Genomic DNA, 27,276 nt, shown 5'->3' with positions numbered 1-27,276 from the left:
CTCTTGAGGGCTTTACAGCATTTCTCCCGAGATGGACACTCCAGGGTCTTACAAAGGTTTACATTGTGAGCCCGTGGTTGCCGGTTCTTGGACGCTGTGTCCAAGCCACCGCTTTTCACTGAGACACAGGAGCCATCTCTGCCCAGAAGGGCACTCGCGGGCCCTGTGGGTGAACTTGATGACCCTTCATCGGCGCCTCAGGCCGTCTGCCCTGGAGGTCAGCTCGTGCCGGCCACAGGGCGATGGGGAAGTGACCACGCGTGTGAGGTATTCGCTCACGCTCTTTTCTTGAGCACCTCAGTAATCTCTTCCCCTGAGCCCCTGCAAATAGACTGACAGTCTGTGCTAGCTGTGGTCATAGGAAGCTTAGGAAAACGTTCCCTGACAGCAAGTAAGAATTACAGCCTTTGACGAGTCTAATTTAGTTTCCTTTTAAGCAAGATTTTAAGCCCCACCTTTGTTGAGACTGTGTGTTGAATTGGTGGGGGGCTGGGTTAAGTGGAGGCTCAGGACAGTATAGGCAAACCCCATGCCCAGGAAAATCCATGGGAGAGTGGAGACCTGGCTCCCACCCAGAGTTTTCTAGATGCAGCTGCCTGCTCTCCAGAAACCTGTGACACACGCTGGCCATGACCACCTTCAGGGAGGTCGATGGCCACCCCAGGGGGACATCTAGAAGGAATTCTTCCGTCCCTTTGCACCAGTTCAAGAAGTGGGCATGGAGGTCTTACCTTTCCTCCAGGGGTCAGGTCACCAGCAGGCAGTGTGCCCTGGGGTGGGGGCCAGGTTAGATGGATTAGAAACCCCTTCACCAACTTTGGAGAACCCCCACGACCCGGCGGGACATGACTTCTTGGCGACGGGGAGTTGGCAGCTCAAGGGTGGCTGACAGCTATGCGTCCTGGGGGTGGGTCACTGCATGAGTCCCGGGCAGGGCGGTCCTGCGGTGCCTCTCTGGGCTGCGTGGACCCCAAGGTAGGGAGCCGGGTGTTTGGGGACAGAGTGGCCAGAGGTGCTGGGGAGCTAACGCCGGAGCGTTGTCATGGAGCTTGAAGAGCCCCGTGACAGTCTCTGTCGTTCCAGTCCTGGGGGAACTGAACTGTTTTCCCTAAAGATGCAGGGGAAGGCCAGAGTCAGGCTGTGAGTTATTACTCACATTTCTTTGCTTCTTGCTGGTAATGAGCTATGGGCTTCCCTGATAGCTCAGTCGGTAAAGAATCTGCCTGCAATGCAGGAGACCCCAGTTTGATTCCTGGGTCAGGAAGATCCCCTGGAGAAGGGATTGGCTACCCACTCCAGTATCCTCTTGGGCTTCCCTTGTGGCTCAGCTGGTAAAGAATATACCTGCAATGTGGGAGACCTGGGTTCGATCCCTGGGTTACGAAGATCCCCTGGAGAAGGTAAAGGCTACCCATTCCAGTATTGTGGCCTGGAGAATTCCAGGGATCTGTACAGTCCATGGGTTCGTGAAGAGTCGGACACGACTGAAGGACTTTCACTCCCTTTCTTCTTATGCTGCTTTCTGTTTTGAGCAGTTGGTGAATCAAGTTCAATAAAGTTTATTTATACTGTTAATTTGGATACAGAGTTGGAGGAAAACAGAATTGAACAAAGGGTCCCATCACCCCTGGACAGGGTGAGCGTATGGGGGGGTCACCTGGCGGCGGCTCTGGGCACCCCCCCTGGAGAAAGCATCCCAGGAGCTGGCCTCACGCCCCTGGAGCAGCGCTGAGTCACGGGGGGCGGGCGCCGTGAGGGGCGGGTCCCAGGCAGGCCCTGTGACCCTTGGCTTTAGATTAAAGAAATGAAATTGATGAAACATACAGGGCAAAGAACTTTATTCCCTGAATCATGTGAGAGTGAACTGCCTCCCTGATGCCTTGGGATGTCACCACCCCCCCAACCCCCCAAACAACACACAACATGGACCCTCAAGCTGTGGTTCCCGTCGGCTGGTTGTCATGGCAACACTTTTCACTGAAAGGACCCCGCTCAGAATCCCACCCCGTTCACTTGCCCTGTCTTGAGTTTCCCTCCATCGGGGAGGTTGGTCTTTGACTTCCGTGACCTTGACGTGAGGTTGCCCTCCTCATCCACGGTCACCCTCTGCCACCCCTGACGGGCGCCCTCCCCTCGGGGCCGGCCTTGCCCACCCCACCGCTGTCCCACTCTGCCCACCCCGTGGCTTTCGACTCCTGCTGCAAGCTCCGGGGAGGCGGCTCAGGATGAAAGAAGTCACACTTGAAGAGCACGTTTTGATTGACACATTGTCTCCTAGAGCCGCGCTCCCCAAAGGGCGCCCCCCGCACGGAACACTTGTCCTGTGTGGTTTTTGACAGAGGTTCTGCAAACATTGGAGAGGAGTCAGGTTCAAGAAAGTTTGGAAAAGGCTGAATTTAAAGGGAAATGGCCTTTCTCGGTACGAGGCCTCTCGGAAGGTCTTTCGAAGGAGAGATGGCTGAGTGCACGTGAAGTTAGAGTAGGGAGCGTGGCCGGTGAGTCTCCTAGATGAGGGGCAGCACGTGGTGGTCCTGGGACCTGGGAGTGTGTGGACCGCCCGCTGGGGATGCTGTCACGGTGGGCAGGGCTCTGTTGTTCCCCGGACGGTCCCATGGAGCAGGGTCGTGGTGGACTCTGCGAGGGCACATAGATGGTTAACGGTGACGATGGCCTCCCGCTGTCTGCCTCCCACCTGCCCTCCCCCGAGGAAGGCTTTGCGCCCTGCCCCCACCATTTGGGTCCCCCCAACACCTTTCTCCTTGGGGTCACAGTCCCCAAGAAACCGACCCTCAGCCCTGATGCTGAAGCGCAGTTGACCCTTGATCAGCACAGGTTTGAACTGCACGGATCCACCTAGACGCAGATTTTTTTTCAGTAAATACCGTGGTACTGAAAAAATGGTTGACAAAGATAAGGATATCACACGACACGGGACAATGAGATGAAACTAAAACTTTCCGTGTCCCTAAATGAAACTCTCCGGGGAGCCAGAACGCATGTGCTTTCATTTAGGTCTCATCCAGGGTGGTGGTAGCACTTGGACTGAAGGGGAAGCCCCTGCAGAGACCAGACGGCCCAGAAGGGCCTCTCCACCCAGGCACCTACCACTGGGCCCTCTGCGGGAAAGCTCACCCTCCGCCCCAGGCTTCCCTGATCCGCTCGGCCACACCCTGGGCAGGAGGGAGGGCGGGTGTGGACCCATTTTACAGGCATGAATGTTAAGGCCTACCAGATCTGTGGTGTACTGATGGAAGTGAGCTCTGAACGACTCCAAAGCCCCTCTCTGCCCGTGTGCTGTCCGCACGCCCTGTGGACGTCTCCCATCCCCTCGGTCAAGGGAAGGCGTCCTTCCAGAGGCTGGGGCCAAACGCCTGGCGCCTCTGGACCTCTTGTTGGCCCTCACACCCCACATCCAGCCCATCAGCACATCCTCCCACCTCCACCTGCAATCAGACCCTGAGTGCGTTTCTCTCCAGCCCTGCTGGTGCCGCACCGTCCAGCCCCCAGGGCCCAGCGGGGCAGGGGCAGCTTCCCCATGCTTGGCTCAGACGGCCTCGGGGGGCTGCTTCGCCCCCAGGTGAAGCCCCGGTCCCATGGGGCCCTTTATCTAGGCCCGAGACCTCTCTGGCCTCAGTCCTGCTCCCTTGGCTTGGCTCTGAGGCTAACCCACGGGCCTCCTCGCTCAGCCTGCCTGGCCTCAGCTTTTTCCCCTCTCTGGAACGTTCGTCCTCCAGTTTCTACCCACCAGGGCTCAGCCTCCGGCCTCCCTCGAGGCTCAGCATCCCAGAGGCCACCTCTGACCGCTGGTTCTTAAGGCTGCAGCCCCCCATCCCTTCCTGCTCGAGATCTTGGTCGCGCTCCCCACCTGCGAAGACACCGTCTCCACACTTCCCTCGCTGAGCTCAGATCTCTACCCTGAGACGCTGGTTCCTCTGTTCACAGCTCTGTTCTCCCTGCCAAGAGAGGAGCCTGGCAGACCGCAGGCGCTCTAGTTTGCAGGGAGGGTGTGGGTTCCTTAGTGGGAAAGGGTGGTGGGTAGCTGAGGGCCAAGTCAGGATCTCTTGGACAAGGTTTCAGAACAGTGAAACCGTCTGGAGGACTCGAGGCCGAGAAGCCTGAGCGTTCAGGGCCGCTTGTGGTGGAGAAATGCTGTGAGCTCCTCGTGTGTAGGAAAACCCCGGTCTCCTTTCTCCTGTGAGTCCTCCTCACTCCTCTCCCAGGACACTTCACTTAGGGTCACTGAATTTGGGGGTTTTGCCCACACCAGGCACTTGCCTGCGATGCCAACCTGGTGTCCCACAATTTAACCCACTTCTGACATCATCAGCCTGGAGAGAGCCTCAGACCTCACCGGTTAAGGGCTCAGTCCCACAAGACTGTCCCCCCTCGGATGCCAGTCACTATTAGGGCCCCAGGTGACCCACAATTCTGCCCGACTCGGCTACAGATGAGGGTCCTGTGACCTCTTCCCTCTTTGGAGTCAACTGATTTGCTAGAAAGTGTTACCTGTAGTTTGTGTCCGACTCTCTGCGACCCCATGGACTGTAGCCCTCCAGGCTCCTCCGTCCTTGGGATTCTCCAGGCAAGAACACTGGAGTGGGTTGCTGTTTCCTTCTCCAGGGGATCTTCCTGACCCAAGGATCGAACCCGGGTCTTCTGCACTGCAGGTGGATTCAGGCCGACTGAGCCACGGGGGAAGCACCTGATTTGCTAGAGCGGCTCACAGAAGTCAGGGAAATGTTGACTTGTCCACCAGATTATTAGAGAATATGGTGGAGCATCGGAGGAGCCGGGAGAGGAGATACACAGGGTGGGTGGAGGAGCTGCCGTCCCCATGGACCTGGGGTGTGGATGTGACTGCTCTGAACCCCGAGTAGTGGGGCTCTTATGCAGGCTTTACCCCATCGGCATGACCCATGACCGACCATTTCAGCCCTTTTTGCTCAAGAGAATGGGGAGATGGGGCTGAAAGTTCCTAGTCTCTAATCACAGCTCCGTCTTACCTGCAGGCAGGCGCCCACCCAGAGTCTCTGTGATCCCAAGGACTGTAGCCCACCAGGCTCCTCTGTCCATGGGATTCTCCAGGCAAGAACACTGGAGTGGGTTGTCATTTCCTTCTCCAGGGGAATCTTCCCCACCCAGGGATCGAACCTGCATCTCCTGTGTCTCCTGCACTGGCAGGCAGGTTCTTTACCACTAGCACCACCTGGGAAGCCCCTAGCACACAATCATAGCTTGGTCTTACCCATGGCCAGGAGCCACCCACAAGCCCACCCAGAGTCACCTCGTTGAACAGAAGACACTCCTAGGAAGTGTCAAGGGTTTCAGGGGCCCTGTGCCAAGAAGAGGGAGGGGCGAAGAAGACAGTTTCCATTATCTCACTCGGGCAGGAAGGGCAGCGCCTGGCCTGGGCGAGCTGATGCCTTGGGGAGGTTTGCCCCCCTCTCCGCCCTCTCCCCTCCCACCACACCCCCAGTTGGTGTTCAGCCCACGTAGGGAAGTGGTTGACAGAGCTCCTCCTGTCTCACCAGAGCAGCTGGTGCACTGCCGGGCTTGGGGTCAGCTCCCCGTGTCCACGGAGCAGAGATGAGGGCCCTGGGAACCAGAGGGAACCCAGGCACCCGTTCATCTGTTATTTGTCCCTCTTGCGTGCATGGAGGGGGGACCCAGGCTTAATGTTCTGTGTCCTCCCGGGCTGAAGTGGGGGAGGGGGAAGTATTCTCTGCCTGCGACCCTTTGATCTTTCCTACCAGCATCTCTGCCCAGGGAACCCATCAGGGTCTGTGCCCAGAGGGCCCCTGTGGCCCACTTTCCTGGGGATTCAGGGTGGGTGTGTCATGGTCCAGCAGTCAGGAGCCTGCAGACATAGTGATGCCAGGAGAAGTCTTTTGTGGGTCCCGAAGAAGGCGGTCATTCTACACTGGGACAAGGACGTAGGGCAATGAGTCAGTTTGGGGAGCTTGGCTCTCCCATTGCCCATGGCCAGACCCTCGATGCACACTGCTTGAGATGCCCCATCGTGAGAAGCAGGTCCGATAGTCTGGCAGCCAGTATGCTGTCCTTGTTTATCTGGATGATAAAAAAGCTTTCAAATAGAGGATCCCTCTGGAAGAGCCTGAAAGAGACCGCTGGGAGGTTCATGGCCACCTTTGCTCTCTCCCTTGGCTCTGGGAACCCCAGTGGCACAGAAACAGGCCCTCAGCCCAGGTGACTTCCCCCAGCCCAGCAGTCTGACCAGTCATCCTCCTCCTATCCCTTCCCAAAACCTGCCCTGCGGGTGAAAGATTGGTTCCAGCTGGTTGGCTTCCAGGGGTAGAAGCCAAGATGCTTAGACAGCAATTAGACTTCAGACCAGCCCATTGCAGAGAAACCCACATAAGACCCTGACCCCAAGCTCTGCGGCCGCTGTGGTCTGCTCAGAGTGATGTGCGTGGAGGCTCAGTCATGCTCACCGTGGACGATGTTCTGGAGCAGGTCGGGGAGTTCGGCTGGTTCCAGAAGCAAGCCTTCTTGATCCTGTGCCTGTTCTCGGCTGCCTTCGCCCCCATCTACGTGGGCATCGTCTTCCTGGCCTTCACCCCGGACCACCGCTGCCGGAGCCCCGGGGTGGCGGAGCTGAGCCGGCGATGCGGCTGGAGCCTGGCGGAGGAGCTCAACTACACGGTGCCGGGCCCGGGGCCGGAGGGTCAGTGCCTCCGCTATGCGGTGGACTGGAACCAGAGCGCCCTCGGCTGCCTGGACCCGCTGGCCGGCCTGGCCGCCAACGGCAGCCCCCTGCCCCTGGGCCCCTGTGATCAGGGCTGGGTGTACGACACGCCCGGCTCCTCCATCGTGACCGAGGTAAGAGCGGGCCTTCGCCGAGGGGATCATGATGTGGGTTTCAGGGCAGAGAGGAAACATGACGAATCCTACAGGTTTTGACCCCACATCAGCAAAGAGGGAGCAGGGTGGTGCTCTCTGAACCCCGGAGTATCAGATTCCATCCCGGGCACTATCGTTCCTCCCTTCTTCAATCCTCCGCACACTCTGGGTGTTAGAGGAGGGAACTGGGGCTCAGAGAGACCATCGCCTGCCAGGCCACGCTGGACTGCTGGATGGGGAACCCCCGGGGAGACTGGCTTCCTCATCTTTCTGCCCCACTGGCTTCTCCATGGGCCTGCAGAATCCACTTGGGGGCCAGCGGCCCCACCATCAGAGTTGCGAGCCCCCCTCCCTCCATTCACGAGCTGTGGACCTGTGACAGCTCAACGCTGGTTTCTGAGGCGGTGTGGAAGCTGCCCTGGAGTCCGACTGAGTCCCAGCCATGCCCCAAATTGGCTGAGTGTCGCTGTGTAGGTTACTCAGCCGCTCTGAGCCTCAGCTTCCTCATCAGCAAACCAACGATGATGATGACCTGCTTCCCAGGGGTCGGCCGAGGACCACAGAGGTGCCGATCAGACAAGTCAGGAGAGTGGCTGGTTCAGCACCCCTGGGTGTCCAGCGCTCAGCTGCACTGGGTGCCCCCTGCATGACCCGCAGGAGAGCAGGATGGAGGCAGAGCGCTTGCCTGGATAGGTTAGGGGGTTATCTGAGCCTTTGCGTTGAGAGTATCTCACTGAGAAGACAGCAGAGTTCTTTCCTTCATGGACCCTTTGGAAAGTGCTATACTGTGACAAGCATAGGCACTTGGAAACTGACCTCAAGGTCACTTGGTGAAGTCACAGGAGAAGTTTAGACGCATTAGTCGCTCAGTGGTGTCCGACTCTTTGCAACCCCATGAACTGTAGCCTGAGAGGCTCCTCTGTCCATGGGATTCTCCAGGCCAGAATACTGGAGTGGGTAGCCATTCCCTTCTCCAGGGGATCTTACCGGCCCAGGGATCGAACCTGGGTCTCTTGCATCACAGGCAGATTCTTTACCATCTGAGCCTCCACAGAAGCCTTTTGGTGAAGCCACAGACTGGAACTGTGCAGAGCGTGTCTTAGCAAACTGCTAGCCTGAAACAAGGAAACTGATGCCCTGAGCCCCACATGTCTAGCTGGAGAAAAACCGTGTCCTCTCCTCTGGCCCCACGGCCTCCCGTCTTGGGGGGCAGGGCAGGTGTGGGTGCCCTTGCACAAACATTTGGTCTCTGAGGTGTCCTCCAACCTCAGACGTCCAGTTAGAGGACTTGTCTCCCAGGGGTGCTGAACTGGCCACTCTTCTCGCTGGGAATCTAGAAACAGACCTGGACGGGGACATATTGTTCTCTGTGGCTGAGGCACACTCTGCTTGGAAAGGATCAGCTGGATGCAAGAATTCATCCATTCAGCCCTCCGTCTGTCCCCTCAGTAACCGTGTTCCGAGCTTTTCCTCTGTTCTGGCACTGGGTGTGATGCCAGGAGGGACACGGAAGCAGCCTGTGAGGTTCAAGGCGTTTGCAGTCTCCAGGGAGCGAGGGAGGGGTGGTGGTCGTGAGAATAAGATCAGTGTCCCAGACAAGGAGGGGGACCTTGCTATTCAGCCGGCCACTGGGGTCTTCCAGCGGGAAGTGGCAGGCTTTCTAAATTGGAGTATGGTTGATTTACAGTCTTGTGTTAGTTTCAGGCAAGGTGATTCAGCTATGCCATCCCAGGCAAAGTCGCTTCAGTCGTGTCTGACTCTTTGCGACCCCATGGACTGTAGCCCACCAGGCTCCTCTCTGTCCGTGGGATTCTCCAGGCGAGAATACTGGAGTGGGTTAGTGTGTGACTTCCTTGACTCAGTTATATACACATAGATATCTATTTTTTTTTTCAGATTCTTTTCCCTTCTAGGTTATTACAAAATATCGAATATAATTCCCTGTGATGTACAGTAGGTCCTTAGGATGGAGTATTGAGTGGGACCCAGGCTGGTATTTTGAGCTGCTAGGAGAGGATACAGGGTGCGTTGGGGAGTGAGAACCGAAGCTCGGCGGAGAGGGGGCAGGGACCACGTTCAGGGAGCAATGAGCTGTTGAATTGACTGGAATCCAGTGGAGGGGTCATGGACAGAATGGGTGGCTCAGCTTTGGGCCAGAGCGCTGAGATCTTACACCAGGTCACCAGATAAAATGCCGGATGCCCATTAAATTTGAATTGCGGGTAAACAACGAATATTTGTTTAGGATAATTAGGTCCCAGATATTGCACAACATTTGATACTGACAGCTGAGGCTGGGAATTCAGATACTGCTGAGGACATGATTGCACTAAAAAAAAAAGGTGTTGTTTATCTGAAATTCCAGTGCGGAGGGGCACCCCGTATTTTTTTTTTCTCTAAAACTGGCAACCCTACCTTTGTGCCAAGTGGCAGTTCAGGCAGAGGAAGAAGACGGTGCTCGCTGGACCTTGGGAATGGTCCAGGCGCTGGTGGGGAGTGGAGGGGAGGCTTCCCAGAGGTGGAGAGAGCTTGAGGAGGCTGACACGGCCCCCCAGCAGGGCTGTGGACCCATGTGGCAGTCACAGGATCAGAAAGAAGGATCAATTTAAAGAGACGCAGACCTGGAAGGGCTTGGGGAGGAGGAGGCGCCCAATTTGCCGGAGGGTCCTGGCCGGGGAGGCTGGGGGGCTGAGACCCTGAACAGTGAGGTGGGAACACAGGGGCAGCAGCAGCTCATGCATGTGGGGGAGCCTGGCCTGGGTGGGGGTCCTGGGGAGGGGACACAGCCCCGACTGGCTGACAGTGGTAACGGGGAGCGGGCTTCCAGGTACCCGGGGACCCAAGTCCTCTGGGGAGGACTGGGGGAGACAGGGAGGGGTTGTGGGGTAGGGCTCACCTGGGGACGCACTAGTGTGTTGGGGGTGGGATCCAGCTGGAGGTGATGGAGGCGATGAGACGTGGGCCCTCAGGAGTGGAGGACCGCTTCTCCTGGACGGAACGCGCCTCCTCTGACTCACCCTTCCCACTACTTCAAAGCCACTTTTGCCTCCTCCTCTCAGTCTAAGCTGAAGCTTATTTGGGGCAGAATCCTTCTTAGTTATTCATTTCTGCAGAAATAATCTTTAACAAGGCCTTGCCTTGGACGTTGGAATTGGCTGAAGGGAAGACGATGTGCTGACCGCTTTGAACACCCAGCTCCCCGTCCCTCCCCACCCTGAGGACAGAGGTCAGGGTCCATTTGGGGCAGGAGGGTGCTGGTTTCCCAACTCACCTGATCCCTGGGATCACCTGGATTCTGATCCGTGATCTGCTGAGACAGAACCCATGGGAACCTGGATTCTGATGAGAACGCTGGGTGACTCTGTGTCCTGTGAGCTTGGCCAGCCTGCTGCTCTATGGGCCGTGTCCACCATACGGCCTGGCCCCAGAGAAATCCCCAGTGAAGTTCCAGCAGAGGAGGGACCCGGCCTAGGAGACCCCGCCCCATCCCGTGCGCCCCCTGTGCCAAGCCTGGGCTTCCCTAAGGGGCCAGCCTTGTCTTCCTGGGGGCACAGAGGGTCCCCGGGGGCAGTGGCTGGGTCTGGGATTGCAGGGAGCGGGTGCCTGCAGACAGAGCCCCTTGGCATAGCTGGGGGCAGAGTTCTTAGGGGAGGTGGCGTCAGTAGGGAAGGCTAGGTGCCCCTTCTTCCAGTTCCATGAGCTCCCTGGCTTCTGCATGCCCCCAGAGCAGGATGGCATCCAGGGCATTTCAGGGAGGGTGGCGGAGACATCTTACAAAGGTGCTGATTGCAAAGAGTAGAACAAACACCCCCAAACCATTGCCCTGTGGCTTTGGGGGCATCTAGTATGCCCAGAACATTATCCTGGGTGATGTGGGTGGGAGCTCCAGAGAGGACGCTGGAGAGGCTGACCTGGGCCAGCGAGATAACAACTCCCAGGAGCGGCCTCCCCTGAGTTCTGCTGACAGGGGCCCAGGGCCGCAGAGAAACCAAACAGTGGCAGGAGAAACTCCCTGGGGCAGTGTGCTTTCAGCTGAATTTTCAAGGGAATAAACACCTGGAGTGAGAGTTGGACCATCTTAAAGCCGAGCGCCGAAGAATTGATGCTTTTCAACTGTGGTGTTGGAGAAGACTCTTGAGAGTCCCTTGGACTGCAACGAGATCCAACCAGTCCATCCTAAAGGAAATCAGTCCTGAATATTCCTGGGAAGGACTGATGCTGAAGCTGAAACTCCAGTACTTTGGCCACCTCATGCGAAGAACTGACTCACTGAAAAAGACCCTGATGCTGGGAAAGATTGAAGGCAGGAGAAGGGGATGACAGAGGATGAGATGGCATCACCGACTCAGTGGACATGGGTTTGAGCAAGCCCCAGGAGATAGTAAGGGACAGGGAGGCCTGGCGTGCTGCAGTCCCTGGGGTCACAGAGTCGGACATGACCGAGCGACTGAACAACAAAAAGTAAAGCCTCCATTTAAAAAGTTAAATGGCTTGTTATTTACCAAACCAGGGGCACATGGTGTCCCCCTGCAGTGCCCGCAGCAGCTCCGTGATGGTGACAGGACCAGCTCCACACACACCTTCCAGACAGGAGACCGAGGCCCAGAGTTGCTAAGTGACATTCTTGTGGTCACACCCCTCTGCCTCATGGGGCAGAGTCATGAGTCCTGGCCAGTGCTGGGCTAAATGGGGAGGTGAGGGCCCCGGCTATCGCCTCCCAGCTTCTGTCTCATCCCTGGGTGCCTCCCTGCTTTCTGCCCCTCTGGGCTCCAAGTGGGGATGCTCCTGCACTCGGGCCTCCCAGAGCACCCAGGAGTGTTGGTATCACCATGCATGTGCCAGGCATGGAGGGGCAAGCCCTGAACCTCATTCCCAACAATGCCCAGGCAGATCGGCTCCTGTCTTTGCCTCTGTCCTTCTGCCTCAGCTCCTCCCAGGCACATGGGACCCTCCGAGTCTCCTGCCGCCTCTGGGGTCCCCCATCCCCCACATGCAGGGCTGCACAGGGCTGCTCCCCAGAAGCCCCCACCAGCTGGCCTCTGCATCTTTGCTCAGAAATTCTCATGTTGATACTTACAGCTCCATCAGTCATGACAAATTCACACAATTATTGCGTAGAATATGGAATAAAACGTGATTCAGTTCAGTTCAGTCACTCAGTCATGTTCAGCTCTTTGCTACCCCATGGACTGCAGCACGTCAGGCTTCCCTGTCCGTCAGCAACTCCTAGAGCCTACTCAAACTCATGTCCATGGAGTTGGTGACGCCATCCAACCATCTCATCCTCTGTTGTCCCCTTCTCCTCCTGCTTTCAGTCTTTCCCAGCCTGAAGGTCTTTTCCAATGAGTCAATTCTTTGCATCAGGTGGTCAAAGTATTGGAGCTTCAGCTTCAGCATCAGTCCTTCCCAGGAATATTCAGGATTGATTTCCTTTAAGATGGACTGGTTGGATCACCTTGCAGTCCAAGGAACTCTCAAGAGTCTTCTCCAACACCACAGTTCAAAGTATCAATTCTTTGGCGCTCAGCTTTCTTAATTAAGGGCTTTTATCAATTCTGGGAAACACGTCATATTTATTTTACTTCATTTTCATTTTTGGATAATTACTCTGCCGTATTTCCTTTAGAAACCTTACCTTTTGGCCACCCTGTCCTTTGACAACTCTCAGAGGCCCTGAAAACAGCCTCTTTAATTAGTGTGTATTGAGGGTAAACCCAAAAGAAAGATATTAGGCATTTAATGACACTGCCTGAGATTCCCCAGAAACCTTGCATTTGTCTTATGAAAATGTGGTGAAAGGAAAGGATGTGAGGGACCCTAGGAGCCCACATTTTTGTGTTGTGCGTTGACATTTTCTGTGGGGAAAATGGTAGGCGTAGTTTGACTTACAAACGGTCTTGTGTGTTTTGGCCCCTCCGACCTGCAGTTTAACCTGGTGTGCGATGACTCTTGGAAGGTGGACCTCTTTCAGTCCTGTGTGAACCTGGGCTTCTTCCTGGGCTCTCTGGGTGTCGGCTACATCGCAGACAGGTACGTAAAGGTGGATCCGACCACACACAGTGTCAACACCATAGGGAGAAGGGACTTCAGCGGCCAGTGGTGGGAGAAGCGTCCAGAGGGAACCTTCGCAGAAGTTGAGACCCGACATGGTAGTGAGTGCCTTGGATGACGTGGGGCAGGAGGATGGAGGAAACTGGGAGTTTTGGGGGGATTTCAGAGGTGAAAACCACAGGCAGGTTGTGTAGCTGGGATGCAGGGCTCAGAGGAAGGGGGGACAAAGCCAAGGGTTATGCTTCTGGCAGAAGGGTTGGGGGGGCAGGGCCATTTTTTGAGACAGAGAGGGTTAAGAATTTCCTCCTCTGCAGTTTGGTGGAGATGTGTTCAGAGCAGCCTGTGAGATGGAGAAGAGCTGCCAAGTAGACAGTTGGACACATGAGATTCGGGCTGGAGTACAATATTTGGGATTGGCCACCAGTAATTGGTATTTAAAGCGATAAACCAGATGTGAGATACGCTAGACGAGGGTATGCAGAGAAGTTCAACATGTAGAGGTTGGTGAGCAAGGACAGTGTCAGTGGAAGGTTGAAGATGGGAGACGAGGATGTGGATTTTTGTGTGTGGACAGCTCTTTTTCCCCCCCTGCAGTATTTCCCTAAAGCATGTTAATCATCTTTGCATGTGGGAAGAAAGTAGAGTGAATGGTTCTGTCACGAATATTTTTAGTATTTATCTATTTATGTATCTATTTTCAGGAGTAGATAACTGTCATTTAGAAGCTATATTTGTCTTGTTTCTTAAATCTTGCGTATGAGTGAGGTCACAGGTTATTAATTTTTTCTGACTGCTTTCACTTAGCGCTTTACCCTCTATGTCTGTCTGTACTGTCATAAATACATTCTTTTTTATGGCTGAGTACTATTGCATTGTATACATACATATATATATATATAATATTATATATACATCTTTATTCATTCAACTATCGATGGACACTTAGGTTGCTTCCATATCAGTTCAGTTCTGTTGCTCAGTCGTGTCCAACTCTTTGTGACCCCACGGACTGTAGCACGCCAGGCCTCCCTGTCCATCACCAACTCCCAGAGCTTACTCAAACTCATGTCCATTGAGTTGCTGATGCCATCCAACCATCTCATCCTCTGTCATCCCCTTCTCCTCCTGCCTTTAATCTTTCCCAGCATCAGGGTATTTTCAAATGAGTCAGTTCTTTGCATCAGGTGGCCAAAGTATTGGAGTTTCAGCTTCAGCATCAGTCCTTCCATATATTGCTTATATTGGAATATATTCCATATATTGCTTATATTGGAATTCCATATATTGCTTTCATATATTGGCAATTTAGCTAATACTGCAATAAACACAGGGGTGCAGATACCTTTTAGAATTAGTGTTTTTGTTTCCTTTGGAGAAATATTCGGATGTGAAATTGCTGGATTTATGGTGGTTCTGTTTTTAATTTTTTAAAGAAACTTCGTCCTGTTTCTTCTGTTTTCCGTAATGGCTGCATCAGTTTATGTTCCCATCCACAGCGTACTAAGCGCCCTTTTTTCCACATCCTTGCCAGCACTTGTTGTTTATTGTCCTTCTGATAATGGCCATTCTGATAAGCGTGAGGTGATATCTCCCTGTAGTTTTTTTTAATGGTTTTTTTTTTTTTTTTATTAAACTTTCTTTTTTTTTTTCCATTGGGTTTTGTCATACATTGATGTGAATCAGCCATAGAGTTACACGAATTCCCCATCCCGGTCCCCCATCCCACCTCCCTCTCCACCCGATTCCTCTGGGTCTTCCCAGTGCACCAGGCCCGAGCACTTGACTCATGCCTCCCACCTGGGCTGGTGGTCTGTTTCACCACAGATAATATACATGCTGTTCTTTCGAAACATCCCACCCTCCCCTTCTCCCACAGAGTTCAAAAGTCTGTTCTGTACTTCTGCGTCTCTTCTTCTGCCCTGCATATAGGGCCATCGTTACCATCTTTCTAAATTCCGTATATATGTGTTAGTATACTGTAATGTTCTTTATCTTTCTGGCTCACCTCACTCTGTATAATGGGCTCCAGTTTCATCCATCTCATTAGAACTGATTCAAATGAATTCTTTTTAACGGCTGAGTAATATTCCATGGTGTGTATGTACCATAACTTCCTTATCCATTCATCTGCTGATGGGCATCTAGGCTGCTTCCATGTCCTGGTTATTATAAACAGTGCTGCGATGAACATTGGGGTGCACGTGTCTCTTTCAGATCTGGATTCCTCAGTGTGTATGCCCAGAAGTGGGATTGCTGGGTCATATGGCAGTTCTAGTTCCAGTATTTTAAGAAATCTCCACACTGTTTTCCACAGTGGCTGTACTAGTTTGCATTCCCACCAACAGTGTAAGAGGGTTCCCTTTTCTCCACACCCTCTCCAGCATTTATTGCTTGTAGACTTTTGGATAGCAGCCATCCTGACTGGCGTGTAATGGTACCTCATTGTGGTTTTGATTTGCATTTCTCTGATAATGAGTGATGTGGAGCATCTTTTCATGTGTTTGTTAGCCATCTGTATGTCTTCTTTGGAGAAATGTCTGTTTAGTTCTTTGGCCCATTTTTTGATTGGGTCATTTATTTTTCTGGAATTGAGCTTCAGGAGTTGCTTATATATTTTTGAGATTAATCCTTTGTCTGTTTCCTCATTTGCTATTATTTTCTCCCAATCTGAGGGCTGTTTAATGGTTTTTTTAAACAGATTGTTTTTAACTGGAGGATAATTGATTTAGGATATTGTGCTGGCTTCTGCCATGCACCAGTGTGAATGAACCATTAGCATACACACGTCCCCCCACCTTGAACCTCCCCTCCACCCCCCACCTCATCCCAGGTCTCTAGGTTGTCACAGAGCGCCGGGTTGAGCTCCCCGTGTTTTATAGCAACTTCCCGCGTAGCTTTAATTTGCATTTCCCTGATGACTAGCGACGTTGACCATCTCTTTGTGTTTGTTGGCCCACTTTGCTCATGAAAAAAGAAAGGAAAAACACTTTTCACTAGTTATTCTATTAGAATTGAATATTTCCCCAGAAAAACCTTATGATCATTGATCAGGTTAACTATGTCCGTTGGGGGTGACCTGATTTCTGGTGCACGCTGTTAAGTCTGTGAATAGTAATACAATCTGTTAACTACAAAGATAACGAGAGGGGATGAGTCTGAGAACTGGGCGGGTCATGGAGGGAGGCCCCTGGTCCTTGAGTGAGACTGATCAGGATTCCTCTTCAGAGTGACTTTGTTAAACCTGCAAGAGTTGCGGGTCGCTGTCACTGAGGGGGGACCAGGTCAGGCTTTGAGAAGGGGCCGTGATGCGTGATGGACTGCACGATGCTGCAGAGAAATGGTCTCGTCTCCCAGCAGAGGGCCTGCTTGCTGTCCCTTCATCCCTGGGAACACTCAGGTCTCACCTCGCTGTCTCTCGCCTCCGAAGGTTTGGCCGCAAAGTGTGCCTCTTCACCTCCACCCTCATCAGCGCCGTCTTGGGCGTCCTGACGGCCGTGGCTCCAGACTACACGTCCCTGCTGCTCTTCCGCCTGCTGCAGGGGCTGGTCAGCAAGGGCAACTGGACGGCTGGCTACACCCTGAGTAAGCATCTGCTGGCCGAGGTCTCCGGGCACTTTGAGAGGCCCGGGAGGTCAGGGAGTGGGGTGGAATGGGACGAAGCTGAGCGTGGAGGCGGGTTTTTTTGGGAGGAAGTCTAGACAAAGTGTGGCCTCGCTAGCTGTATTTGTGTCTGCGTGATTGGAGCTGGGTGTGAGGTCAGAATGGCCTCTCTCTGTCTCTCTTTGTTTGAGAGACACTTATATAACCACTTATGATGGCTCCTTGTTTCCATATCAACTAATCTGTTTGGGAAAAGAAGATCACATGTGATGTGTTTACAATGATGGGGGTTATGTAGGAAGGGGAGACAGGTGGGACAGTATTACAACATTTCAAATATGAATGAACCAGGCTCTTCCAAAAGAAATACAACAAACTCTGCTGGTTTGAAGGACACTCAAGGGTTAGGGGAGACGATATAAGAGGAAATGAAAGAAGCTCTTATACTTTGGCTGACTCATTGGAAAAGACCCTGATGCTGGGAAAGAGAAGACAGCAGAGATGGTTACACAGCATCACCCACACAGTGGACATGAAGCTGGGCAAACTCTGGGTGATGGCAAGAGACAGGGAAACCTTGCGTGCTGCTGTCCATGGGGTCGCAAAGAATCGGATATGACTTGGCGACTCAACAAACAAAACATAAAAGACGGGAGAGACACAGTGATGAAAAAAATGAAGTGTAAATCAGTATAATTCTATATACTATTTTTTCTTTCAAGTTTTCTATGGAAAGTAAGAATAGAAAATGAAAAATACTTCCGTAGAAGAAAGTAGCATAATAGCTGTGTATTCCTCAGCCCATGGATGGATGGATGGGTGCATCAGACAGCAGTGAGGATGGTCCAGGTTTTTGCCAGGTCTTGCCATCTTTGAAAACAATGTCTTATGGTTTAACATCGTAAGAAATAGTTCACTAGGGCCAAGAAAAACCATGTTCCTTCCCCAAGAAATCGTGAACACACTAGTTAAGTTTAGTGAGTTCAGCATATATTAGCTGCAACAGCCCAGCCATCTAGAGGCTGAACATGCAGTATTTGGCACATGGAGACAAGGGTTAATTTAAAGTCAAATCTGCACCCATCTCTGACCAGCTGTGTGATCCTGGGCATGGTCCACAATCTCTCTCTGCCTCAGGATCCTCCATGTGGGGACCACAGTGCCCTGAGGTCACTGAAGGGCCCCAGGGTAGCCCAGAGCCATGCCCACCCCTTCTCCTCCCTGCGGTGTGTCTGTTGCCCTGTGGCAGGCACGGGGGCAGGGCCAGAGATGCCGAAATAGACAAGGCCTTCCATCCTACTCTCAAGACACCAGTCAATCCCGAAGGAAATCAACCCTGAGTATTCATTGGAAGGCCTGTTGCTGAAGCTGAAGCTCCAATACTTTGGCCACCTGATGCAAAGAGCTGATTCATTGGAAAAGACCCTGATGCTGAGAAAGATTGAAGGCAGGAGGAGAAGGGGACAGTAGAGGATGAGATGGTTGGATGGCATCACTGACTCAATGGCCATTTGAGCAAACTCTAGGAGAGAGTGGAGGACAGAGGAGCCTGGTGGGCTACAGTCCATGCAAAGTCCATGCAAGCCAGTGCAAAGAGTCGGAAACAGCTTAGCAACTGAACAACAACCTCCATCAAGGAGCTCCCAGGCTAGAGAGACAGGAAGACAGACCTGGAATGCTACATGTCTGTGATGGAGTGCATGATACCCTGGCATGAATCTTCCCACGGCTCCCCTGCCTCGCTTGGAGGTCCCATACTCCCTGGTCCTGCACCAGGGGCTCCCCTTCAGTCTGCGTGACCGGCTCCTCCTCTCTTCCCAGCCCAGGATGTCTTCCTCCCCACCCCCATGCCTGCTCCTCCAGTGTCCCTCTCCCCAGTCCCCCGTCTGCTTTCCTCTCGGAACACCTCCAGCACAGCAGCCGTCTCACTGATCTGCTACTCCTGCCGGATCCCACCACCACCATCGCTCCGCTCCATGCTGGTCCACCCCCGGGGTACCCACAGGCAGCAGCGCGGTGCAGGGGGGCCTTTAGCAGACGTAACATCGGGTCACCCCATGCCGCGGCGCCTCTGAGCCTCCCGCACTTGAAGCCAGTATTCTCCGCAAGCCTACGAGACCCCCCCAGGAGGGCGCACGGCCCCCATGACCCGACCTCACCCAGTGGTCACCTGGGCCGCTGTCCTTCTGCCTGGAGCTCGCTTTCCCATTCCGGGTTCGGTTAACCACCGCCCCTCCTGACGGCTCACATTTCCTCCATGAGCTCTGCTCCACTGCGCTCTGAAAATCTGCGACCCCTGGAGACCCCCCACCCTCCTGGTCATTTACGCTTTCTTCCCACACGGCCCGCATCATATCAAGACCTGGGTGTGATGAACTCAGTGTGTGTGTCTGGTCCACCACCTCACCGTGAGGTCAGGAGGGTGGGGCTGCACCCCCAGAGCTGGAGATGCGTCTGAACGCCTGCAACAGGGCCAGGTGCCTGGGGTGCCCTCAAAGCTGCTGGTGGTGTTAACGAGCGCTCCCTGGTGAGTCATGGGAAATACTCCAGGTCAGCCTGGAGCTGATGGCAAGAAGGTTCTGGGCAGGAGAGCCCCGTAGATGGGATACCGCAGTGTGCAAAGGGTGGGGAGAGCTGCAGGTAGTAAGTGGGGGATTTTAAAGTGGATGGGAGCCCATGGGTGACGTTTCCCCGGTTTCAGTCACAGAGTTCGTGGGTCTGGGCTACAGACGGACGGTGGCGATCCTCTTCCAGATGGCCTTCACCGTGGGACTTGTGCTGCTCTCCGGACTGGCCTACATCCTCCCGCACTGGCGCTGGCTGCAGCTGGCCGTCTCCCTGCCCGTCTTCCTGCTACTCTTCTGCTACTGGTACTGTGTCCCTGTGGGCACCCATCTTCCCAACAGCCAGGGCGGCCCTACCTGCAGGCCCCGGGCTTCCAGCCACCCATGCCATCTGGGGTGCTCCATCACGGGGTAGCCCTTATTTCCAGGGGGAGCCACTCTTTAAAGAAATTTACTTACAGAGTTTCTTTAAATTCACATCACCCAGAGAGAGGCCTGAGATGCTAAAAGTCAGACAAAAGTCCCCCAGCCACAAAGTAAGCATTTGCTCTTTGATGAGCCAGTGGAGGAGTAGATGAAGGAATGGAACCATCTCTGGGGAGTGTGCCCATCAGACAGGAACAAAGCCAGCTCAAGTGGGTTGTTCATCTTATTAGCTGTCAGCCCTTGGCAGGGTCTGGAGGGGTAAGCAACCAGACATATGAGTTTTCATTGTGGGAGAGGGAAGGGTGAGTAGCAGAGAGGTTCACGGAGTGAAATATTTCATCCACGCAGCTTCTGTTGCTATTTAGCTGAGGGCGCATCTTACCTGTGGGAGGCCCCGAGTCCACCCCAACCTCTCAGAACCAGAGTCAGCTTCTCAGTACACTCAGGCTCAAGAAAAGCCTGCTCTCTCCCCGTCAGCACGGAGCGAGGGCCCTTCCAGTGACGGGACTCCCCCCCGCTCCCCGTCTGAGTCCTGCTGGCTGGTGGGGTGAGACTCTCCCTGTGTGTTTTCAGGTGACCTTCTTCCAGAGATTCACAGTCTTTGAGTTTAAAACATCTTAGTCTCCTCTGAGGGGGCTTCCCTGGTGGCTCAGATGGTAAAGACTCTGCCTGCATTGCAGGAGATGTGGGTTCGATTCCTGGGTCGGGAAGATCCCCTGGAGGAGGGCATGGTGGCCCACTCCACTATTCTTGCCTGGAGAATCCCATGGATGGAGGAGCCTGGCGGGCTACAGTCCATGCGGTCACACAGAGTCGGATAGGACTGACGTGACTGAGCAGGCGGTCCCATCTGAAATAGACCCCATGGAGTCTACCTCGTGTTGAAGGCAAGCGAGTGCAGTTTAGTTTGTTTTGGACACACTCTGAGGCTTGTTCAACAGCCCCTGTCTTATGCAGAGGCATCTGCGGTATCGCATGGGGTGGGCACGTGGAGCCTCTATGGTGTGTGAGGAATTTTCCAGGGGCCAGAAGGGGGCTGGAATCTGGGAGAGAATGGGACCTCTGTCCCACTGGATGAAGGCTACACCGGAAGGGAGAGCCTCTTTCATTTTTTCATTTATTTTAATTGGAGTCTAATTGCTTCACAACATCGTGGTGGTTTGGGGGCATACACCCCGAGGAAGCCAGAATTGAGAGAGACACGTGTACCCCAGTGTTCGTTGCAGCCCAGTTTATGGTAGATAGGACATGGAAGCAGCCTAGATGTCCATCGGCAGACGAACGGATGAGGAAGCTGTGGTTCATATGCACAAGGCACTATTTCTCAGCTATAAAAAAGAACGCATTCGAGTCAGCTCCAGCGAGGTTCTCTTTCAATCTTAACCTCAGACGGACTCTGGGGGAGACGCCGAGTAGGGGTGATTTGCGTCCACAGGTTTGTGCCCGAGTCCCCGCGATGGCTGTTATCGCAAAAGAGAAACACTCAGGCTGTAAAGATCATGGACCACATCGCCCAGAAGAACGGGAAGCTGCCTCCTGCCGACCTGAAGGTGACTCACTCGCAAAGGGCTTTGTCCCCTCACTGAACGCTGGGTCGGGTTTACGACTGAGCGCTTGCCTGTGGGACTTGCCTGGGGACGCGGGAGGGCGCTGGAGCTCTTCGGGGTGACGAGTGTGATGACCGACCTCAGGGTGGGGGTCCGGGGTGGGGAAGGGCTCTGAAGGCGATTCCTGCTCACAGTGGCAGCCTGGATGCGGCTGACGGCCTGACTCTCTCCTAGATGCTGTCTCTCGAGGAGGACGTTGCTGAGAAGCTGAGCCCCTCGTTCACAGACCTGTTCCGCACGCCCAAGCTGAGGAAGTACACCTTCATCCTGATGTACCTGTGGTGAGCGGCCTTCCCGAGGCCCCATGTGCTTCCCTGCGTGCCCGGGTACGCGTCAGAGATGGTGGGCGACCTGGCGGGGAGAAAGAGAGGCATGAAAAGGCATTTCCAGAAGGCTTTCCACTCAAAGAGCTCTTTAAAAGGCATCCGTATTTCTCCCTTGAGGACTGCCCAGTAGAGGAAAGGCCTCGTTTTAGTAAGAAGAAATCCCCAGGTAGAAAAGTCAGCGGTGAGCTGGAGGGAGGTGACGGGGTTGTCAGAAGCCCCATGCGTCAGGAGCCAATGCTGACTCAGCCCCGGCAGGTAGGTGAGATTTCAGGGATTCCCCAGGACGTCAGTATTTCCCTGGTGGCTCAGACACTAAAATGTCTGCCTGCAATGCGAGAGACCCGAGTTTGATCCCTGGGTCGGGAAGATCCCCTGGAGACGGAAATGGCAACCCACTTCAGTATTCTTGACTGGAGAATCCCAAGGATGGAGGAGCCTGGTAGGCTACAGTCCACGGGGTCACAAAGAGTTGGACATGACTGTGCAACTTCATTTTCCGGGCCGTCAAGGAGGAAGAACGCTTCCTCGACAGAGCCTGCAGAAAGTGCATGCATGCTTTTTTCACACTGATTAGGAAACGCCTGTCCACGCCCAGCACCCCTTAGACACCCCGGGGCAGTGTCAGCTCCCCGGTGGCTACCTCGAGATGGGGGTCTCCTCCCTCTTCCCTCAGGGGGTGCTGGGTCAGCTCCCGGCCTCAGCGCTTGCTCCTCTGCACCCCTGGCGGCCCTTCAATTACTCCCGGAAACCCCTGGGCTGAGAAGCTGGACCCCTGGCTCCCCTTACACTGGGGTGACTCTGCCTCCCTGCCCTTCTTTGCCCTCCCATGAAATAAGGGTTCCGACTATGAGGGCAGCGCCTGGCAGGTAGCAGCCGCTCCATAAATATTTGTGGAAGCTTGAATGAGTAAGCAGTGTTCCCCAGAGCCCATCCCGAGTTCTCTAGATGCCGGGTTCTGGTCTGGTCCCCAGGCCCCGTGTCTGCGGGCCGGCCCCGGAGCCCTGCACCCGCCGCGCGAGGGGCCCAGGAACCCCTGCAAGCTTGCCAGGTGCCTGGCGCGTGTTGGTTCTCAGCATCCGACGCCGTGGTGCCTCTTGTGTTGGAGGCCCGGGACCCCGCAGACAGGAAGGCTTGCTCCCCTCCTGTATCAGCCTGGGTCCCGTCTCCACTCCAAGCCCTCCTGTCGAGGCGGTGATTCTGTCTCCTCAGCTTACTCATACCCTTCCACGTAAGCTTTCTGCAAATCCCGCTCTGTCTTGAAAATCTATCCCGAACCTGCCATTTTCTCATCAGCTGTGCTCTTGGGTGTGAGTGCTTCAACCTCCCGTCTAGGCCATCGCGGTAGCCTCCTTGCTGGTGGTCTGCTCCCACTCCTGTCCCCCCCTCCCCAGACGCTGCTCACAAAGCAGGCGAAGGTCACGGATCGCATCACCTCCTTGTCCACATCCTCAGTCTTCCTGATCCACTGAGAAGAAAATGAGATTCCTTCCACGGCCTGCAGGGCTTCATGCCATCTGGCCCTGGACGCCTTCTCTTACTGTACGCGCCCCCCACCCCCGTCGGCTCCATTCATTACAGAGACTCGGGGCAGGGGGGTGCCCATCACTTCCTGGCTGTGTGACCTTCAGGAAGCTTTGTGATCTCTGTGACTCAGTTTCCTCATCAGCCAATGGAGGCAATGATAGGATCTACTCACGGGCATGTCGGAAGAATTCATGTGATAATGCGTGTGAAAGGCTTAGAACTTAGGAAGTGCCTGACAATGACAGATTGCTATTTTTACAGGAGTGTGAGAAGAAAATGGCAACCCACTCCGGTATTCCTTCCTGGGACATCCCATGGACAGGGGAGCCTGGCGGGCTACAGTCCATGGGGTCACAAAGAGCCAGACACTTGGTGAAAAAACCATCACCTCTACCCGTAGTAGTGTGTACATGCAGTTTGTGGGTTCTGCCGAAAGATGGCAGCATTGCACGTTGTTGATATTTCCTACTCTGGGACCCCTTGGGATCCCATAGATAGCAGCACACCAGGCTTCCCTATTCTTCACCATTTCCCAGAGTTTGTTGTGATTTGGGGGTTTTGTTTATTTGTTTGTGCAGGAAAATCAGAGTTCTACATTCCTTTCTCTTGGGTCCGTTGCTTTATGGGTATAAGATGACTGTTCCCGTTTAACTATTTAACCCGGCATAGAGAAGCCCCTCTTGCCCCGCCAGGCGCATCTAAACTCACAACGTTGCAGTTAGTGCCTTCTTATTCTCTTCACACTTTGGTTCAAACAGGAATAATTTAGGACTAGAAACGAAAAGATCCCAGACTCCCCCGGGTGCAGCTTTATAAAACCGGGGAGTGAGTGAGTGAAGTGAGTGAAAGTCGCTCAGCCGTGTCTGACTCTTTGCTACCCTATGGACTACAGCCTACCAGGCTCTTCTGTCCATGGGCTCTTCCAGGAAAGAATACTGGAGTGGGTGCCATTCCCTTCTCCAGGGGATTTTCCCAACACAGGGATCGAACTGAGGACTCCTGCATTGTAGGCAGATTCCTAACCATCTGAGCCAGGAGAGTTGGACTTTATAAAACCAGGGGGGTGTAGTAACGAGAAACGTCCCCTGTGATCTCAGTTTTGGAACTGACGGGCAATTTGCATGTCTATAAGAAAGTAATTTCTTATCCACCAAAATCTCCTCCCACAGTCAATACTTCATATCTGCAGGTTCTGCATCTGGGGATTCAATCAACTGTAGATAAAAAATACTCAAAAAAATCCCAGACAGTCCCAAGAAGCAAAACTTGAATCTGCTGCATGCTGGCAACTACTTACACAACATTTATATTACGTTAGGTGTTATAAGCAATCTAGTGATGGTGTCAGTCTTACGGGAGTGTGCACATCCTACACTGATTCACGCGATTGACACGAGGGACTCGAGCATCCTCGGATTCTGGTGTCCTGGGGGGTCCTGGAGCCAGTCCCCCATGGCAGTGAGGAATGATTGTACCAACAGCATTCAATGTTCCAAAGTTGTGCAGTTTGCCCAGAAGTGACCTACAGGACTCTCAGTCTTCCCCTGGGTCAGAGTGACTGAGCTGGTCCCCAACATCCGTGTGCCACATTCTTGGTGAGTTTAGATGAGCCTGGTGGGGTGAGCACAGTTGTTCTTTCCTCAAATATGGGTGGAGGGGTCGTGTGCCACAAGGTATGGGGTGACAGAGAGGGAGGGAATAGTGCTGGTTGCAGATGGTGCGTTGTGTGCAGGGGCCCCACTCTGGAGCAGGGAAGGCTTGACCAACTCCTCCACCCCGCGGGGCTCTGGCCACTTGCCCTGGGAAAGACAACAAAGCAACAAAGTCTGCTCTTCACTGAGGGTCTAACTACACTGAGCCCTTCTGATCCATGACCTCATTGAACTCTCAAGACAACCCAGATTCACAGCTGAAGGAACTGAGGCACAGAGAGGCTGGTTCACTTACTTAAGACCACACAGCTCAGACAACAGTCTGAATCCTGAAACTGCTCACTGCCCACTGCCGTCCCCTGCCCTCCTTCCCCTTGGAGGCTTGTGGCATCCAATGAGATAGGGCCTGTGCGGTGTTCAGAGCAGGGCTGCCCGCGGGGGCACAGTAAGCCGTAAACGATGGTCGCTGCATCGTTTGCTGTCTCTCGGAAACACGGGTCTGTCCTGTAAGTCACAGGCTCACAAAAATCGTGGAAGGAGCTTCTCAACCAGGAGGGCCCCACCTGGATTTTGACCCCCCCTCTTCTCATATTAGGACTTCCCTGGTGGCTCAGATGGTAAATTGTCTGCCTGCAATTCAGGAGACCCGGGTTCAGGAAGGAAATGGCAACCCACTCCAGTACTCTTGCCTGGAAAATCCCATGGACGGAGGAGCCTGGTTGGCTACACACAGTCCATGGGGTCACAAAGAGTCAGACGCGACGGAGGGACCTCACATATTGCTCTAGAACATTCCACATCCAGTGATGGATGCTTCCTTCCAGCTCACCGGGGCCTTTATCCTCCCGGCCAGTCTCCAGGATCTCCCCTCTTCCGAGGAGCTCACTTTTGACCTGCCTCTCCTGTCCGCCCAGGTTCACCAGCTCCGTGGTCTACCAGGGCCTCATCATGCACGTGGGCGCCACTGGCGGGAACCTCTACCTGGACTTCCTCTATTCCGCCCTGGTCGAGTTCCCTGCGTCCTTCATCATCCTCGTCACCGTCGACCGCTTTGGCCGCCGCTACCCGCTGGCCATGTCCAACCTGGCGGCGGGGCTGGCCTGCTTCATCATGATCTTTATCCCACACGGTGAGTGGTCCATGCCCATCATCTTCCAGGTCGTTGAACTGTGGGAAGAGTCTTAACGCTGGAATAGCAACAAAGACAGGTGCTTATCTGAGTCTAGAATGACTTTTTAAAAAAATTTTAAGTCGAGGTACAGCGTACCAATGATGAGCCCTTTTTGAGTGTCCAAGCCGATGAATTTTTTACATGTATGTATACCTGGGAAGAAGGAAATTGCAACCCACTCCAGTAATCTTGCCTGGAGAATTCCATGAAAGAGGAGCCTGGCAGGTTACAGTCCATGGGGTTGCAAAGAGTCAGGCATGACTGAGCAACTATCATCCATTCATTCATACCTGGGCACCACGACTTACGCCAAGATAAAGAGCCTTTCCAGCACCTCGGAAGGTCCCTCACCCCCTTGACCACCAACGCTCTCCAACCCTGCCCGGGTCCCTGCAGCTCTGGTCTCTGCCATCACAGATTAATGTCGACTGTTCTTCATATAATTGAACCAGACCGCACCTATGCTTTGTACTGTCTTACTTCATTCACTTATCGTGGCATCTACAAGGTTTACCCACATTGTCCCACGAGAGTGTCACTTGCACTGTTTCACTGTTGGGCAGCCTCGCGTTGTAGGAATCCCTCACCCTGTATCCAGGCCTCTGTTGACTTCAGGCCTCCTAAAGTCACCCTGGACCACCATACAAAGAACTAAAGCCCCATCCCTCTCCCTCCTTCTCTTTTCCCTCTAGAACATAAGCTCCAAGAAGCGGAAACGTTCTCTGCTTTGCTCACGGCTAAGCTCCTGGGGCAGAGACGCCACTCTGTCAAGTACATAGAGCAGTTTCCCAGGTGGTGCTAGTGGTAAAGAGCCTGACTGTCAGTGCAAGAGACATAAGAGATGCAGGTTCAGTCCCCGGGTTGGGAAGATCTAAAGTCACCCAGTGTCTGCCTCTTGGGATTAAGGCTGCAGCGAACATTCCAACACATCTTTTCGTGGACACTCACTTCCCTTGCTGGGTCAGGGGACGGGGCACAGGTTAATTTTAGTAGGTACAGCCAGACAACTTTCCAGTTCACGCTCCCACAGTGATGCACCAACTTTCCAGTGGTTCCACAGGCTCACCAGCACATGGCATCATTAGTCTTTTTAACACTAGCCATTCTGGTGCCTGTTTGCTTGAGTCCGTAATTCTTAGCAATCCAAGATAAGCCAAAGCAGAATCATTTGGGCAGTTTTAATTTGAGTACATACATTGCCTTTCTCATTTGTTACTTTTAGAAACGTTAAAAAAAATAGGAGAGCAGATTTGCTATTTTCTCAGTTTTTATTGCTTGTGCTCCACACTTGTTGGTTTAGTGAGTCATTTTGGCAGGCTTTGGGAGCAGGATATTATGAGAAACATCCCATGAAATCTCTGTTCTCAAGAACCAGGCTAGACGGAGCAGGCTGGAAATTTTAAGAGGTAGCAAAAGGTAGCTCAGGTTTTTTTCTCTCTCCTTTCATGAGTGAGTGAGCGAGTGAAGTCACTTAGTTGTGTCCGACTCTTTGCG

General features: G+C 53.7%; 1 protein-coding gene across 2 annotated transcripts in view; it reads left to right on the top strand.

Annotated features, from left to right (window-relative positions):
- Positions 1-6,399: 6,399 nt before the first annotated feature.
- SLC22A1 (solute carrier family 22 member 1) overlaps positions 6,400-27,276 on the top strand; it is a 39,480-nt gene continuing 18,603 nt past the window's right edge. The window contains exons 1-7 of one of the 2 annotated variants that reach the window (XM_065931039.1): positions 6,400-6,840; positions 12,788-12,891; positions 16,340-16,494; positions 19,214-19,382; positions 20,938-21,052; positions 21,284-21,390; positions 25,526-25,740. In XM_065931039.1, the coding sequence (XP_065787111.1) occupies positions 6,445-6,840; positions 12,788-12,891; positions 16,340-16,494; positions 19,214-19,382; positions 20,938-21,052; positions 21,284-21,390; positions 25,526-25,740 (1,261 nt within the window). In that variant the 5' untranslated portion in view covers positions 6,400-6,444. The remainder of the gene's footprint in view (positions 6,841-12,787; positions 12,892-16,339; positions 16,495-19,213; positions 19,383-20,937; positions 21,053-21,283; positions 21,391-25,525; positions 25,741-27,276) is intronic. The other variant, XM_065931038.1, reaches the window with a different exon arrangement.

This window comes from Muntiacus reevesi, chromosome 3, assembly GCF_963930625.1.
Source record: "Muntiacus reevesi chromosome 3, mMunRee1.1, whole genome shotgun sequence".
Lineage (NCBI taxonomy): Eukaryota > Metazoa > Chordata > Mammalia > Artiodactyla > Cervidae > Muntiacus > Muntiacus reevesi.
The sequence above is the reverse complement of the archived record's forward strand: the minus strand, read 5'-3'. Positions and strand labels throughout refer to the sequence as shown.